General features: G+C 44.7%; 1 protein-coding gene across 2 annotated transcripts in view; it reads left to right on the top strand.

Annotated features, from left to right (window-relative positions):
• itga1 (integrin, alpha 1) overlaps positions 1 to 17070 on the top strand; it is a 45314-nt gene that overhangs the window by 18908 nt on the left and 9336 nt on the right. Inside the window, exons 6-18 of one of the 2 annotated variants that reach the window (XM_042059302.1) lie at positions 877 to 1004; positions 2155 to 2303; positions 2815 to 2965; positions 3565 to 3739; positions 4401 to 4474; positions 5474 to 5618; positions 6922 to 7070; positions 7243 to 7383; positions 9112 to 9357; positions 9599 to 9729; positions 11308 to 11471; positions 12128 to 12264; positions 15426 to 15536. In XM_042059302.1, coding sequence (XP_041915236.1) covers positions 877 to 1004; positions 2155 to 2303; positions 2815 to 2965; positions 3565 to 3739; positions 4401 to 4474; positions 5474 to 5618; positions 6922 to 7070; positions 7243 to 7383; positions 9112 to 9357; positions 9599 to 9729; positions 11308 to 11471; positions 12128 to 12264; positions 15426 to 15536 — 1901 coding nt within the window. Of the gene's footprint in view, positions 1 to 876; positions 1005 to 2154; positions 2304 to 2814; positions 2966 to 3564; positions 3740 to 4400; positions 4475 to 5473; positions 5619 to 6921; positions 7071 to 7242; positions 7384 to 9111; positions 9358 to 9598; positions 9730 to 11307; positions 11472 to 12115; positions 12265 to 15425; positions 15537 to 17070 lie in introns of both variants that reach the window. The other variant, XM_042059301.1, reaches the window with a different exon arrangement.

The following is a 17070-nucleotide window of genomic DNA, read 5'->3' as shown; positions in this document are numbered from 1 at the left end:
CCCTGTTGCCCAAGTTAGGAGAAAGTTTAGAGAGACATGTCATCTCACCCTGCACAGACGCAGTGGCTTAGAGTAAATACAGAGTATTCACGCACACACGCACGCACGCACGCACATACACACACGTACAGACACACTCACACACACACACACACATACATACATACACACATACACACACACCCATATACACATTCACATACACATACACATACACATACACATACACACACACACACACACACACACACACACACACACACACACACACACACACACACACACACACAGACACACATACACACACACACGCGCGGATGTAAAAGCTTATACATAGACAGAGTAAATACCGGGTCCGGTAAGCACACACACTTACACACACATTCCTGCTCACTCACATGGGTGCTCAAGTGTGTACACATAGATATCCACACAAACAGACACATACACATAGAACACACTCATACAGACACTTGTACACACACACACACACACACACGCATACACACACACACACACAGACACAGACACAGAAACAGCTGCAGGTTTCTCGCATTCTTTCAAAAATCTCCATCCAGCATTGAGTATTTCCTCAACCACTTCCTATTTATACTCGTATGCTGAGTGCAACACATCGACTGACTGCATCATACTGTATAATTAGTAAGACTGTTTACTGTAAGTTTACTGTAACTTACTGACTACTTAAGATGGAAAAGCAGAAGCTATTACATAAACCATCCATCACTCACCATAGCAACACAGCTTGACATCAAACTTTGCTTACATGATGGGCAAGTGCATCAACATTGGGACCATTTTGGGAAGGCAGTGTTGAGTGAAGTGCATAAACCACATGTACATGTTCCTCTGCAGGCTGTTCAAAGCCACTGGACATTGTGATTGTGCTGGATGGCTCCAACAGTATCTTCCCTTGGTCCAGTATCACTGACTTCGTGGTCAGGTTCCTGCAAAATATTGAAATTGGTCCCACAATGTCCCAGGTAGGGCATCCGATCAGAGCATTGTTGTACAAGACCACTGACATATGTGTTATATTTGATAAATAGACTATATTAACTCATAACATTCAAGCGTAGCTACACTGTTATGGCATGTATAAAAAGTGTATACATTCCACAAGAAAAAACTATAAATATTCCCTGACAGCCCTGTAAATGTATGCATTCCATGTATAATTTACTGATTTTATATAGCACAACTGTGTTGAGTATACTGTATGTTTTAATACATTACTGTAGGCAATGGGAATCAGTGGAGCCATTTTTGTCATGAAAATGATAAGCTAAGTTGCTAGCTGTGTTCACATTGTTAGGCTATCCAGTTGACTGCACACCAGTCACACACACACCAGCCAAGGACTTCTTTGTCTAAATTCTCCAGTCTAGCTGAATAATGGTCTTTTATGAGCTAGTATAAGCACAACTTAAAATAGGACTGTGTATATAGTTGGTGTCCTTGGCTACTGGGGGACTGAGCGGGTAAGAGATGAGGAAATGTAAGTTTTCCTGCCTGTGGCACTGGAAAATACAGGCCCATAAACCTCAGCAGAGGATGACCACATATTCCGAGCCTGGATAAAAACTCACAAAGCTTTGCTTTTCATATTTGAAAAGAGAGCGCTAACACATTATGCCCTTGGGAGAGATGACCACAAAGAATAACTCTCTGTGTGTGTGTGTGTGAAGAATGGGTGGGACAGGGGTGGACGTAGGTGCATGGGTGTGTTTGTGGGTAGAGGTGTATGTGGGAAGCAGACAGAAAGGTGGTGGTGTTTTGTCTGGTACTGGTGAACTTGAATGTTTGTCAGTGTGTGTGTGTGTGTGTGTGTGTGCGTGCGTGCGTGTGTGTGTGTGTGTGTGTGTGTGTGTGTGTGTGTGTGTGTGTGTGTGTGTGTGTGTGTGTGTGTGAGAGAGTTTTATGATAATTATTACTTGCTTTTTATAGACTAAATTAGCAGGGGAGACATTTCCGTGATGTAACGTGTGGAATAAAGGGTGAATGCTTTAGTTAACCAAGCTTCATTAATGTCACACACACACACACACACACACACACACACACACACTCATGGATGTGCCCCAGGCCTACCCTGCTGTTTGAGTTGTTACTTACAGCCGCACGCTTCCACAGGTGGGCATAGTGTCCTATGGAGACAACGTGGGGCACGAGTTCAACCTGAGCACGTTTGACAACACCAACGACCTGTTGAAACATGCAAGACTGATCCCACAGCGGACAGGCCTGAAGACCATGACAGCACTGGGCATTGATACGGCACGGTAGGGCCCACAGACATGCCTTGTGCTTAGTCATAGAATCACTATGTGCAGTATGTTTAAATTCATTCATTTATCTTCTGTTCATGTCAGTGAAGTGATGATGTCATATACTTTGTATCCTATTTCTGTTTGTGGGGAAGGTGTGAATGTGAGAATGTGATGGTGTGTTTCCTGTGCTAGGCAATGACTACATCTTCAATCTCTTTCAGTCTCTTTCAATCAATCTTTCAGTCTTTTCATCTCTACTGTGTTATAAAATGTTTGTCAGCATGACTTTTCAGAGACATAATATTTATGTGATTTTTCAGTTGGGTTGTAAGTTGATGACATGAACATTTTTAGCCAATTACTTCATACGTTTACATTTTGTTCTGGATGCAGTAGCACAATGTTTAATATGCTATTTGTCATACAGTTTGTTATTGTGACGATTATTAGTGATTTCTGACAGTAAGGAAGGAAAGTTTAAAGCTGAGCATTGGTCTCCCCCCCACCCCGGCCACACACACAGGGAAGAGGCCTTCACGGTGGAGAGGGGTGCCCGTCCTGATGCCAAGAAGGTTATGGTGATCGTCACGGATGGAGAGTCGCATGACAACTACAGACTGAAAAAGGTCATTGAAAATTGCGAGGAAGAGGGCATTGAGAAATTCTCCATCGCTGTGAGTCTCCACTTCATCACATCCCATCAATCCCCCTACCCACCCCATACACACACACACACACACACACACACACACGCCCCTCCCCACTAACCAGGGACACAGATGCAAATACTCATCAGTCTATTTGTAAGGCAGCTTTTGTAGCTTGCTTGTGCCTTCCTCCTTCTTCTTTTTGGAAATCTGCCGAAAAATGAAGGAAATAGCATCTTATGGACTTCGCAGAGTCTTGATTTAGAGTTCTCTTGTGTCCACTTGATGTCCGCTGTCAAACTGGGAGCCATAAAATGTTGCTGTAAAGCTGTCTGTATAGTTGATTTTCCAGACATCTATATATAGTCCAGTTGTGTCAGTTGTGTTCGACATTTATTTGATTTTATAATAAGCTAAACATCGGAGTTCAAGATTCCAAAACATAAAATTGTGTTCAACATCATGAAAGACTTGTGCATTAGAAACTAGTGCAAGTATGATAGCTAATATTTTGAGAGTTCTTGTATTGTACTGCACCTATAATCTTATGTAAATTCAAGAAAATATTTAAGAAAAGTAAAAACATTTGACCATGTTAAACTATTTATTCTGTTTACTCCCTCTAGGTCCTTGGTGATTACAACAGGCAAAACAAAAGCCTTGAACAGGTCAAGACATTCATTGAGGAGATCGAATCGATCGCCAGCGAGCCCAAGGGCGACCACTTCTTCAACGTGTCTGATGAGGTGGCGCTGCTGACCATTGTGGATGCCCTCGGCAGCCGCATCTTCGCTCTGGAGGGTAAGAACCAAAGATTCTAGAGCGGAGCGCTCTAGAATCTTTGGTAAGAACCCCCCTCATTTTTTACTTTTCTTTTGACTGACAGCAGTACAGGCACCTCCTGGTGTGTTTCTGCTTCACGGCCTCACATTTCCTGCCGATAGCATCAGGCATGAATGAACCAACCCTCATGAATAAGGAGAAGAAAACGGCAGTTGAAATTCAGAGGAAAATCCCCTTGTTTTGCAGAGGTTGAGTGTTTATGAAGCGGTTTTTAAATGCCTTTCGAAATCACTTGTGGGAGAGCTGGGGGTGGATTTCTCAGCGGGTAGAGAGAGTCTGTTTGTTTGAAACCCCGAGAACTACAACTTGAATGTGTTAGTGGGGGTAAAAGAAAAATAGGCAAAGACGAGAGGAGCCCAGCGGGATGAGAAGGGCGAGGGCTCCTCAACCGTAGTGCCTGAATGCCCAGAGAAGGCCTGTGTTTATAGGTGCCGTCTTGAATCCATTCCATCACCGTGTCCCATGGGATTTGGTACCGTAAGTTCAGTTGTAGTGCAAGCAGATGTCTGTTGAAAAGGCTGCCAGTGATGGATGAAGTGGGCACACGTTAATGCTAAGGCTTTGTGATGACACTGAAAACAGGAAGGCAGGCAACAATGCTTTGTTTTTTGTTTTGCAGCTACGTCTGGCAAACACACGTCGTCTTTTGAAATGGAGATGTCCCAGGCAGGCTTCAGCGCCCATGCCTCGAAAGTAAGTTATTGTTTCAAGGATAAGTACAGCAAATCAATTTGAATATGCTGACGCAAGCACGTCCCCAAGCTCAAGACTACAGAGTCATCCAACAGTCATGTTACAAATGCAATTGCATTTTACTCAGCAGTGATATGGTCTGGCGAAACTGCATCCTTTTTGTCTATCTTTTTCATCAGTTATACGCCCTCTCCCCCTTCTGAGTAACATGCTGATTCACCATCACGTAAAACTCTTTTGATATTTGTGTCTTAAAATGAAACTAGAGAGAGAGAGTGTGTTCTGAACACCCTCTAAGGACATGCATTGTGTAGCCGGGCACATGATTTCCTGGACAGTTGACTCAAGCCAGTCGGTCCAATGAAAACAGCGGTGTAGTCACGAAGCATTTCCTGTGTCCCTATCTGTGGTCCGTATCTGTAAACAAAATCTTCTGGTGCTCTCCAACCCACACACCTGACTATGAGGCACTTAGATGGCGCTATCTGGAGACGCTTGCATGCCTTTGTAATGACCCTTAATGGCCTGTCGTCATCAAGCACTCAAGACTGATACGGGAACAGTTTGACTTATATGGTCACTATAAAGATGGCCAGAAGGTTCAAATTAATTTGAGGCCTGTCAAGGCACACAAATTGTTCCTATTGTTGAATTGTTTTGCTGTCATTCAGCCCTGTTTATAGAAATGGTGGCAGTATATACTGTTAATCTGGAGCTTTAATTGTTTGAATGAATGAATGAAGCTAGCAAAACACCCTCCTCACACTGACACACAAACACACAAATACACACACACACACACACACACACACACACACACACACACACATTTATTTTTGCTCTTGACCCCACTCACTGTAGCCTGATGAAATACTTCTGACCAGCACATTGTCCTGCAGCATTTCCCCTTGCCCCCCCCACCTCCCCTACAATGTGTTTACTCTTTTGCGCTGACCCGCCCCTTCCTGTCTGGTTTTCGTGCGGCTTCCTGTGTGGCAGGAGGCCTTGATGCTCGGGGCGGTGGGGGCCTTCGACTGGAACGGTACGGTGGTCATGCAGCAGGACGGGGTCACCGTGGAGCCCCACAAGGCCACCTTTCACGACCCCCTGCAGGAGAGATACGAAGGCCTGGCAGGCTACGTGGGTGAGTAGGACACTCTGGCTAGGCTGCCCCTTTCTGTACCCCTTCTGTGAACAGACAGTTAAAGAGTGAAGTAAAGTGAATGCAAAAATCTCTACAGCCATTAGCAGGGTCATAAATATGTAGCCAGATGACATTGTGTTAGGGTGAGACAGAATACTATTTCGATGGGATTGGATATCCCCATTACCTGTCCCAGATAACACACTAGATAACACACTGTAGTGTTTTAAAAATACATTTCAGTGCTATACACATAGTATTGTTATGTGACACAGGAAACTAGGTGGTCTAGAAGGCCCAACTACATGCTAGTACTACTACTACTGTGATGCTACAGTACAGTATGTGGATGATGACAGTGCTTTATTAAGACCTCACCCTACTCCTTACTGTCTTATTCGGTCACATTCATCTGAAGTATGGTAATTACTTCACACTGACAGTAGAGTGTGTGGTGCGTTAATCCTTCTGTTGTGTTGCGCTGGCAATAGAAGTGAATATAAACACAGAGCGAGAGATTTTCCATTATGACCCATTCCATTCTTGTGAGCGAGACAGTGCCCCTCATTTGTTAATCTGAAGTGCATCACGACTCCAGTCTAAACACTGTTCGGGTTCTGGTGAGCAAAGCCATAAACACCAGACACCCAAACCAAAATGGCCACCAGCCGGACCAAAAATAGGCCCGATTTCTCACTGCCCTTTTCCTTTTAAGGGCCCTGAGGTTGCATAGCCTAGCTACTGCTGTCTGAGCCTTGAAGGGAAGCTGTTTGAGCCTTAATGGAGCTGTTTAATCTCACACTGGCAATATTTTATAGAGAAGAACACCGTAAACACAGTGAACAGCTGGAGGTGAACAGAATAGGGCTTCATGGGGGCTAAATAACTGGTGACTGTTTTGTTGCCGTCTCACATACATAAGGTGTTTTACTCCCTCCAAGTTACTCCCTGTAAGTCCTTCCAACACTGACTCATTAAAACCAGCTGTGGAAGGAGATCATGCGTGTTTGGCTTGGGCTTGACTTGATCAGAGATTTTGGATAGCACTATAATTAGTATAGTTAATTGCCTATGAATGAGTATAGCCTTCAGGTTTCAGAATTACTTTTTATGAAGAAATGGCTACTGTGATTATTCATACTGTGTATGTACTGTATGTCATGCATTGGGAAAAAATTAAGTGCTGTGCCATTGTAACTAAAAGAGAGAAAGTTAAAAATGGTTGACATCCTGTCATGTAACAGTTGTTATCGTCAAAATAAACGTTTGCATCAACTGAGCCTCAGTGATTCTCTGTGTCCAGGTTACGACGTTCAGTCAGCCTCCACACCAGACGGCATGCTCTACATCACCGGCGCCCCTCGATTCAACCACACAGGCCGCGTGACTATCTACCGCTTTGACGTTAAAACTAAAAACATCACCATCACGCAGACCCTGGAGGGAAAGCAGGTGGGTCTCACCCTCCACCATCCTCCATCACGTCCTGTCTCAGACATAAACACGCTAATTAAAGATTGGATATCACTTTCTCATTCAATCAGCGTGATTAGTTGCTGTCTGGGGGAGTGTTGTTATATTATAGTAGGGGCTCAGTCTGTCTTGTTTTGTTTCCTCCCCTCAGATTGGCTCCTACTTTGGCAGCGTGCTGCAGACGGTGGACGTGGACATGGACTCCTACACTGACCTGCTCCTGGTTGGGGCTCCCATGTATATGGGGTCAGAGAGGGAAGAGCAAGGTCAGGTGTATGTCTTCAAATTGAAGGTAAGTGTGTGTGTGGTGTGTGTGTGTGTGTGTGTGTGTGTGTGTAGGTCTGGGTGTGGGTGTGTGGTGGGGGGTGTATGGATGGATGGATGTGTGTGTGTGTGTGTGTGTGTGTGTGTGTGTGTGTGTGTGCGCACATGTGTGTGTGTATCTGTGTGTATGTGTAGTTTGGCTGTGGCTGTGCGTGTCCATGTGTCATCTGACTTGAGTTGACTTAAAACACTCAATCAAATGATGTATCAGGTTTCTGACACCAGAAGTGACATGGTGGCATGTGTTTATTCATCTGGTGGATAAATACGTGCTTGATTGAACACTGATGAACATTGTCATGTGCTTTTGTGTCCTGTGTTTGAAGTATACAAATTGTATACATCTGTAAGAGCCAGAGCTGACACTGTGTACAGTATGGCCCGGCGCTGTGTATTTATCAGTCTGTCCTGCATATTTAGAGCACGTGTTTGCTGTAAATCCTGTGAATTTAATCTATTCCGAGTCTCCTCTGTGTGTCCAAAGGGCAAGAGGTAAAATCTAAATCTCTAGAGACATTTGTGGAGCCAGGTTTATATTATGGAGGGGAATCAGTTGAATATACACTTTTGTGTAGGTCTACCTCAAACTGATCCATGTGACTCTAGAGGGAGGCAGGACCTTTGATAACCTAATCATGTAGTAAAACTAATTGAAGATAGTGGTCCTGATAAGCCTGATCAGACAGACTGCATAGTAATGCATTTAATGTCATAGTGGACAAAACAATATGTAAGCAGTCAAGCAGTGAAATAAGGCGAAATATAAAGTGAAATATTCTGTATGTGGTGATTCATAACTAAGGACACTAAATTTAAAATTCTATCTCAGAACACTTAATATGAAATGCTATATCAAACAAAATAAAGATTGCCTGGCACTGAAAAGCAAAAAGAATTTGGTTAATTTTGGTCTAGAAATATTCTAGTAGATTCCAGTTACTCTCAGACTTCGGTCTAATGAGCATCAATCAAATTATATCAGAAGTGATCAGAACCAGCTGGAATCAGGCACAATGTGATGGCTGACTACCTTGGAAAATCCAGAGTTCTCGCAAGAGCACAATTTGAATTGTCTCTGTGAGACACTCTGGCAATGAGTAATGATGCACTTTACTTTTGCCACTTGTATCGTGGGGAGCCAATCACATCGGTGTATCTGATATAGGCGGGCCAAAGGCGAGCTAAACCGATGACAGTCGTGGTGTTATCCAATTGCGCCGGAGTCCGAAATCAGTCAGTAAACATTGGTCGTGTAGTCTCATCCAATTGCGTGCAGTGAGATTTCCAAATGCACGCTTGGTGCCGCCCCTCGAGTTGGGCCATTACATTATTCGTGGCCAGACCCTTAATCTTTCCAGATTACCAGAGTCTGGAATCTCCAGGCTAATGGCTGACATCATTGCACCCTTTTTGCAGCTCGGTTCTCCACGACATTATCTATATAATCTGTGATCAAATGATTTTTAAAAAAAAACAGCGTCTTTGTGAGACCCCTTGTGCTGTTTTTTGTTGAAATCTCTGCAATGGAAGTGTGTCCTCACCAAAACAAAAAAACTCCCAACTGCTTGCTGGACTAGTAGAACCCAAAGAATAAACTGAAAACCTCTCATCATTCCAGAGCAGGGGACTCATAGTCTGGCGCTAGTCAGGCTATTCTCCATGGCGTTGCGTCATCGCTCCTCTCTTGTCCCCTCAGGATAGTAAGTTTGAGCATGTGATGACCCTGGAGCCCGAGCCGCAGGCCTGCGCCCACAACAAGAGCGGCATCAAGAATGAACCGTGCGGCGCTCGCTTCGGCACGGCCATCGCCGCCATCCCGGACCTCAACCTGGATGGCGCGGCCGACGTGGTGATTGGCTCGCCGCTGGAGAATGACCACAAAGGGGCGGTGTACATTTACCATGGAAACAAGCAGAACACGCTCAAGCAGAAGTATGTGCAGGTAAGGTGAAAGGGAAAAGTTCAGGATGTGAGGGCATTTATGGCGGAGAGTGGGGTGGGGGGTGTGAACATGAGAAACAGAATGGTGTGGTCTGGAATGCATTGCTCATGCAGCCTCTTTTATATCCAACTGAATACTGAATTTAAAATGAACTTATTGACACTGTACTGCTTCTTTTGTTGTGTTGTGTGTGTGTGTGTGTGTGTGTGTGTGTGTGTGTGTGTGCGTGTGTGTGTCATAGCGCATCGCTGCTGGAGGGGATGGTGACAAAGTGAAATTTTTTGGCCAGTCCATCCACGGAATTATGGATTTGAATAACGATGGTATTATTGACGTCACTATTGGAGGTCTGGGTGGAGCATCTCTTTACTGGTGAGTGTGTGTGTGTGTGTGTGTGTGTGTGTGTGTGTGTGTCCTACTTTCATGTGTGTGTGTGTGTGTGTGTTTCTTACTTTCATGTGTGTGTGTGTGTGTGTATGTGTGTGTGTGTGTGTGTGTGTGTGTGTGTGTGTGTGTGTGTGTGTGTGTGTCAAGAGGGTGGGGTGCTAAAGATTTGGCTGGACAGCGTGGCCTGATCTCAGCTATTTACTTGGTCTCTATGGCCTCAGCTGACACTGTACACTTGTCATGACTTTTAACAGTTCTTGGTTCAGCCAGCATTCTTAAAGCCTGTCAATCCAAACCTGACCCTAGTCACGCACTTCTCGCTCCTCCAACTCCCCACTGAGCCATTCCATCCAGACCCCTTTTTCTTGAGCTCAAATGCGTATGGCAGATCTCTATTATGTCGTCAACCTGTGGCTTTTGAGACGACCAGAATAGTTCCTAGAGCCACAAAGAACTGAGTCCTGGCTCATCCATCCCTGGCTCCAGGTTAGCATGCCGTCCTCTCCTCGCGTCCCCCTCCCTCCCTCCCCATCCCAGGAGAACACTGACCTCCTCACAGAACAGCAGAAGATGGTACTCCGTGTCCTGCCTGAATAATATGACTACAGTTTCTTTTTACAGATCCATAAAGGAGGGCAGTTGGGGACAAAGCATTGTCAATGACTAGGAATGTTATGTCGTCGCGAGTCCATTTCGCTTTGGATAAAAGTGTCTGCTAACTACCGGGCACTTTACTTTCCTTTGCCTTATGTCTAGAGTGGATTGTTGTGTAGAAAACAGAAACTAATGAGTGGAGGCTGAACAACTGCTTTTCATTCCTCTTCTTCACAACACAAACTCCCTGATCGGTCAGTGCAAGACACTACAAATCCCTCAGAACACACAATGCCATAGACACCCTCCCACACACACAGGCACACACGCCCTCCCACATACTGTACACACACACACACACACACACACACACACTCCTCCCACACCCACACATACACACACACAGAGACCACACAAACATTCTCTGGCCCTGATACAGAATGTATTGACCTCTCCAGGCCCTCATCCAAAGGCCCTCATCCAAACCTCCAGCCAGAGACTTTGTGAGAAGCTCCCATGGCTGCCGGCGAGGCCGCGGCACTGCACACATCCCCGGGGGAGCTGGCCCTCGGTGGAGCCCCCGGCTGCACAGATCACTCCCTAATTCCAGACTCCCCACACAAGTGAACCCTCTTCACTGTGTGATTCCACAGCTGTTTGAGGGCAGCAGCGGTGCTCAGTGGAAATCAGTGACCTCCACATACCCTGGTGGTTCTCATTGCTGGACTGTCAGGGTTAAAAAAAAAAAAAAACTCTTGTTGTTTGTTTTCATGCCTTTAAAAGCAGCTTCCATGGTACTGATAATGAGCCTATGTTGAGTGTGATGGGGAGCATCAAAGGGAAAGCTGAGGTCCATCCCTTTGCCTCATTCACTGTGCTGCATCTGTGTTATTGCAGTGCTCATGGAAGCATCTGTTTGTCAGACTGTTCAGACTGTCAGACTCCATTCTTTTTTACTTGTGTGTCTAGGTCTCGGGACGTCGCCGAGCTCCATGCCAATATGACCTTTGACCCAACCAAGATCAACCTTCAGCAGCCATCTTGTGAGGATCATGACAAAACTGCTTGCGTGAAGACCAAAATCTGCTTCTCCTACAAGGTCAAATCCGACAAGGACACAAACCCAGTCACCAGTGAGTGGATTAGTAGTAATTATATTATGACTTGAGGCTCGTGACTTTTTTTTTTTTTAATTCAGGCACATAATACCTAGCCGACAAACAGCTGATAAACTCTTTAACTGAAGTCACTGATACTCTGGAGCAGGATATGTGTGGGTAGATAGTATAAGCTTGAAGTAATGCACTATTTTCTATTTTTTTAACATATTAATTGAAGTCAGCTGGCTGTGGGACCATGCTGGAAGCCTGTGAATTTAGCATTGCAGATTTTCTTCAGAATGATGTCACTGACTGACTAATAATGAATGGAATATGGGAAAAGCAAAGTAAAATATTCTTCCCCCCACTTCTTAACATATTACTTAATGTGGTTGTTATAGGCAGCTGTTTGTAATTTTGATGTTGTAAAGTGGGTGACAGAACGTTACATCTATATATCATGAAGTTTCAACATCTCACAGTTTAATGCATTTCACATGCATGCGTGGTACTGTAATTTGAACCGCTGACAAGTGATGTGCATGAATGTGATGTTGTCTTTGGCCCAAGTGTGGTATGCATGACATTTAGCCCAAATGAGAATATCAGACTATTTTAGACACACAGACACACATGTATGCGCATTTGCCTCGTGAGTTAAGTAACACTCCCAGCTGGTGGTGTTACAGAGGTCCGGTACGGGCTGCACCTGGATGCTCTGAGATCCACATCGCGAGTGCGGTTCATCGGCACGGACGAGAAGCGGATGCAGACCAAAGTGGAAATCACAGACTCCCTCTGCACAGAGCACACCTTCTACACGTTGGCAAGTAAATCTGTCCTCTTATAAGACAGGCAGCGGAGCTCAGATGGGAACGAAGAGGCACACAAGCCTAAACGCATTCCATTGCTATGAGAGTGATAAAATGTCTACCGTAATTTATGGTAACGTCAAGAAGATTGTACAGGTACAGTACCTCTCGTGTGTTCTTGAATCCACAGCAAAACAGCCTTGACTTCCTTCCCCTTCCCTTGTTCCTTCTCTCCTCTTCCCTTCCCTCTGTCTCGTTGCTTGGGGGACCTCAGGAAAGAGGCCCCCCTCTAAACCATGAAGAGGGTTATCCCTGGCTGCTCATAGCTTCTTCCTGTTTGGGAAAGGGTTTGCCACTTTGCCACTTTGCCACTGTTGCCTTCTGTTTTTGTCCTTGAGGGTCTTTAGGTTGTGAGCCCTTCAAAGTGCCCTGGAGACAGTATTCACAGTTAATGGCTCTATATAAATAAATAAAATTGAATTGAAGACATTTGGATCTTGTTGTTAAACGGGGTCACGATAAGAGACGGCTTGTTTTGTCCCAAGGCCATGAGAGCTGTTTGTTGCCCTCTCAGTCAAGCTAAAAAGAATCTGAGTCACACAAATGCTACCATTCTATAGGATAATGGAGCAATTATCCTATTTTATCCTGTTTTCGATCGGTGAGACGGCATCTTAAGGACACAGAGGAAATGAATAGGCTTCTGGCTCGAAAAGACTCACATGGCTAAATGCTCTCATTTGGCCTTCCCTGCTCTGCTGTGAGTGTCGGTGTTACACAGTGGCGCGGCTCCAAGGTTACAGGTTCACATCCCAGCTGAGACGCCGGCGTCTTTGATTTAATATAACTGCAGTGAGGGATATGTTAGCCTTGGGAACTACTGTAGATTTAGTCTTTGCAGCCCAATGAACAAAATTGTAGAGCATTATGCTTCTATTTGAGTTTACAGTACCGGCCAAATCATTCAATGTCATTGTTAGAATGACGTACATTGTCTTTCTACAGGTCTTTGTAAAGGTCTATTGGGCATACGTTTAAAAATGTCTATGAGATTGCAAGAATATGCAGTGCAAAAGGACCCATACTAAAAATACCTTAAGAGATTCCCTCTGCCAGCGTGGCCTATAGTATCTGTACATAAACGGTTGTGGAGTCGTAGCCGTAGCCGTAGCACAAGTTTGATTTAGTGTGGAGTTTTTAACAGACATGTGCCTCCTGGTGTTGTTTTCATTACCTACACATAGAGAGAAGTTATCTCTCAGGCTTTCATCTCTGTTTACGGTAAAGCCATTTACAAAGACAGTGATCTCTTCTTCTTCAAAGTTGTTGACCTTTAAAGACCATAGCATTGGAAACACGATAAGCATGTTTATGTTCAAAGGGTGCCTACTCCAACTAATACTCCCCCTATAGAATCTCACCTAGACTGTTCATGGAACATCATTTCATTTGTATTCTTCATTTCTTTTAGCTGCAAATGAGGCCAGATAAGTACAGCGAGGTGTTTGCTAAAGACTTGAGATGACGGATCCTCGGACAGTATAATGAGAACCAGAGTGGTGGGGATCAAAGCAACAGGAGAATGCCTGCACCCTAACAGTTCTAATTGCCCACAGCCTCTATGGCGAAGGCACAGAGAGAAGGCAGCTGGAGATATCCCCCAGTGACCTAACACTGCTCTGAGAGAACAGGATGGCTAACACATGTTTTCTATGAGAGAGGAGAGAGAGGGAGAAACATAGAAAGAAAGAGGTAGAACAAGAGACATAGAGAAAGAGATAGACAGATGAAGAGACAAAAACAGTGAGACAGAGATATGTAGAGACAAATAAAGTCAGACCAGTAAACAGTGACTTGATGATGCTGAGGTACAGTTCATGAGTAACAGTTCATGATGATCTTAAGGCGTACTCACTCTGGGCACGGTTCACTTGTACCGTACCGGATTACAGTTCTCATCTGTTCTTGGTCTGCACTCTCACTGCATACTATCAACCTGTACCCAGGCACGGTTGAGCTGTTGTGCCCACCCGTACCGTGCCCGAGCCCACCTCCTCAACCGTGCCGTGCCCGAGCCCACCTCCTCAACCGTACCGTGCCCGAGCCCACCTCCTCAAGCGTACAGGGCCACGGATAAGCGTACCGTGCCCGGGTACAGTACGGAGAGATCACACTGGTCAACCGAACCGGACTTTGGGGGTCAAACATACTCGGGTACGGTAGGGATGGCATAGTGTGAGTATGCCCTTACAGAGCAAAGTTCTGACCCAAAAGTAAGAATAGTGAAAAGATTCATAGTTGGGTGAGAAGATCTAGATGACGCCACTGATGCAAATATCATCCGTGTCCCCTCAGTGTTGAATAAAACCCCTCTGTAAAACTGTGTCACTCACAGTTCTTCCTCCACTGCAAATCCTTTTTTTTTTTCTTCATATAACTTGCACAAACACTTTTCTAGTTAAAATTCCAAGCCCAAATCCTTGTCATTTCACAACGTCTGTGTCAGTTCCCGAGAACGGGAAATCCCATACTTTTATCACACACATGTGAAGACTAGTTGCTCAACTCTCCCCACTTTCGGTATTAACTAACCTTGGCATTTTGTCGCAAATTCCTGAAAATTAACAGTAATTGTCCGAATGACACAGTGGAAACCCACTGAAATCTGACTTTGTGATGCAACAACACACATGACGTGTAAGATATCATCCCACCCTAAGCATGGAATCAATGTCACTCTTTAGTCCACCATTAAAGCCTTTCCAGGCTCCTCAGAGCATAACTTAGTTATGCCGTTAAATGTCAGAGCTGAATACTGGTGGCTGTATGGTGATTAATGAGTCACGTTCTGTGCCACCAAGTTACCCCCAGTATACAGTACACGCACTGAATTTTGTAGCTTGTCCAACACACACACACACACACACACACACACACACACACACACACACACACACACACACACACACACACACAAACTGAGAAGAAAGTACTTAGTGACCTTCACATCAGAATAAAAAATTGAGATTGAGAAGTGTCTTTAGAAACGATGCTGATGAAAGATGAATTATTGAATAGAGTATTGAAAGAATATTGATATTATGATATTAATATCAGTAAAATCTTAGCCCACATTAGTAGAATGCAAATTAAACATCTTCCAACTCTTCTACAGGAAAAACTGGACTTCCGAGATCCCATCATGGTTTCACTGGACTTTGGCTTAGCTGACCCAGACAACGGCCCGGTCATGGACGGAAACTTGCCCACATCCATCAACAAGTCGGTAAGAAGACCTGACCTGCAGCCCTTGTCTAATCAGCAATGTGTTAGTGTTTACACAGAATATATGCGATGTCTTGCAACATGGAGGCTTTTGTAGTATTCTGTGACTACTGAGTGAGTATGAACTGGGAGTGGAGATACGTTGTGTGCACTGTATTACTTTTTGAATGACATACACAGGCAGTCCCATCGCACAGCTTATCTTGGCCAGAGTGTAAAAATGCTGATGAGTCTAGTAGTGTGTGTGTGTGTGTGTGTGTGTCAGAGAGACGTTTACAAACCCACTGCGCTTCTTCAATATTAGGTCAGCAGATGTTCACAAATCTTTTCCTCCCACATGTGCAAACATCAGCACAGAAGGATGTAATCACAGTTATGGAGGTCTATAGTGGGCCTCGAAAGGAGTCAAATGGACTGTTTGCCTTCAATTCGCAGGAGCTAAGAGAAATCCACGTTTAAGCCAGGTTGCAAATGATGTTAAATGTGTTCCACATTAACGTACACTGGTGTAGCAGCGATGGATTTCCCTTCACAGATCTCCGAGTCTTGATCTTGGCACAGCGAGGTATGCTAAATTTGTGAAGCTACCATTAAGACACGGCCAATAGATGGTGTGTGTTGTGCTTATTGTTTTAATGCCCAGACGTCACTTTTACGTCATCAACGTATTGCGTTCTCACAAATGTACTTAGAATTTATTGTGTTTGCAAACCTGGTGACTTGGTGGAGAACTGCACCAAACTACTTACAGTCAGAGCACCTACGAGATCAAGGACAGTCGCAGCTCAGTGAATAACAAGTTCACGTCACCTTCTGGTCTTGGATGGTGAGCTAAGCTTTGAAGTCCAACTGCTCAGGCCACCCAGTAGGTTGAACTGAGGATTCCCTCATTTAGTGTCATTGGGTTTACAGTGAAGCATTAATCTGTATGAATGAGTCACGACTTCTTTTTTCACGCCACATTAAGAGGCTTCTTACAAGATGAAACGCTCCCAGATCTGTCTGGTCAGCAGCACGGACACACAGTCTAGACAGCACAGCAGACCACTCAGCTGCACCACACTGAGGAAGAAGTGACTAAGAGACTGGTTCGTAGCAACGGTCTGTGTGTGTGTTTTGTGTGTATGTGTGTGTGTTCGTGTGTGTGATTGCGTACGTGTGTGTGTTCGTGCATGTGTGATTGCGTGTGTTTGTGTGTGTGATTGCATATGTCTGTGTGTGTGTGTGTGTGTGAAGAAGCAGTAATCAGCAATTTCAGACCGAGTTTTACGGCAGCACCATGAAGCTGGGTGTCTGTTATCAGAGTCTGGAGCTCCTCAAACTGTCAGAAGACCAAGAGTAAGAACAGTAGGGTCATTCTCTGTGTGATACAGCACACATGTCTCTCTCTCTCACACACACACACACAAATGCGTGCACTCGCTCTCTCTCTCACACACACACACACACACACACACACACACACACACACACACACACACACACACACACACACACACACACACACACACACACACACACAAATGCGTGCACTC

Source organism: Alosa sapidissima, chromosome 13 (assembly GCF_018492685.1).
Source record: "Alosa sapidissima isolate fAloSap1 chromosome 13, fAloSap1.pri, whole genome shotgun sequence".
Lineage (NCBI taxonomy): Eukaryota > Metazoa > Chordata > Actinopteri > Clupeiformes > Clupeidae > Alosa > Alosa sapidissima.
This window is presented reverse-complemented; position numbering and strand designations above follow the sequence as displayed.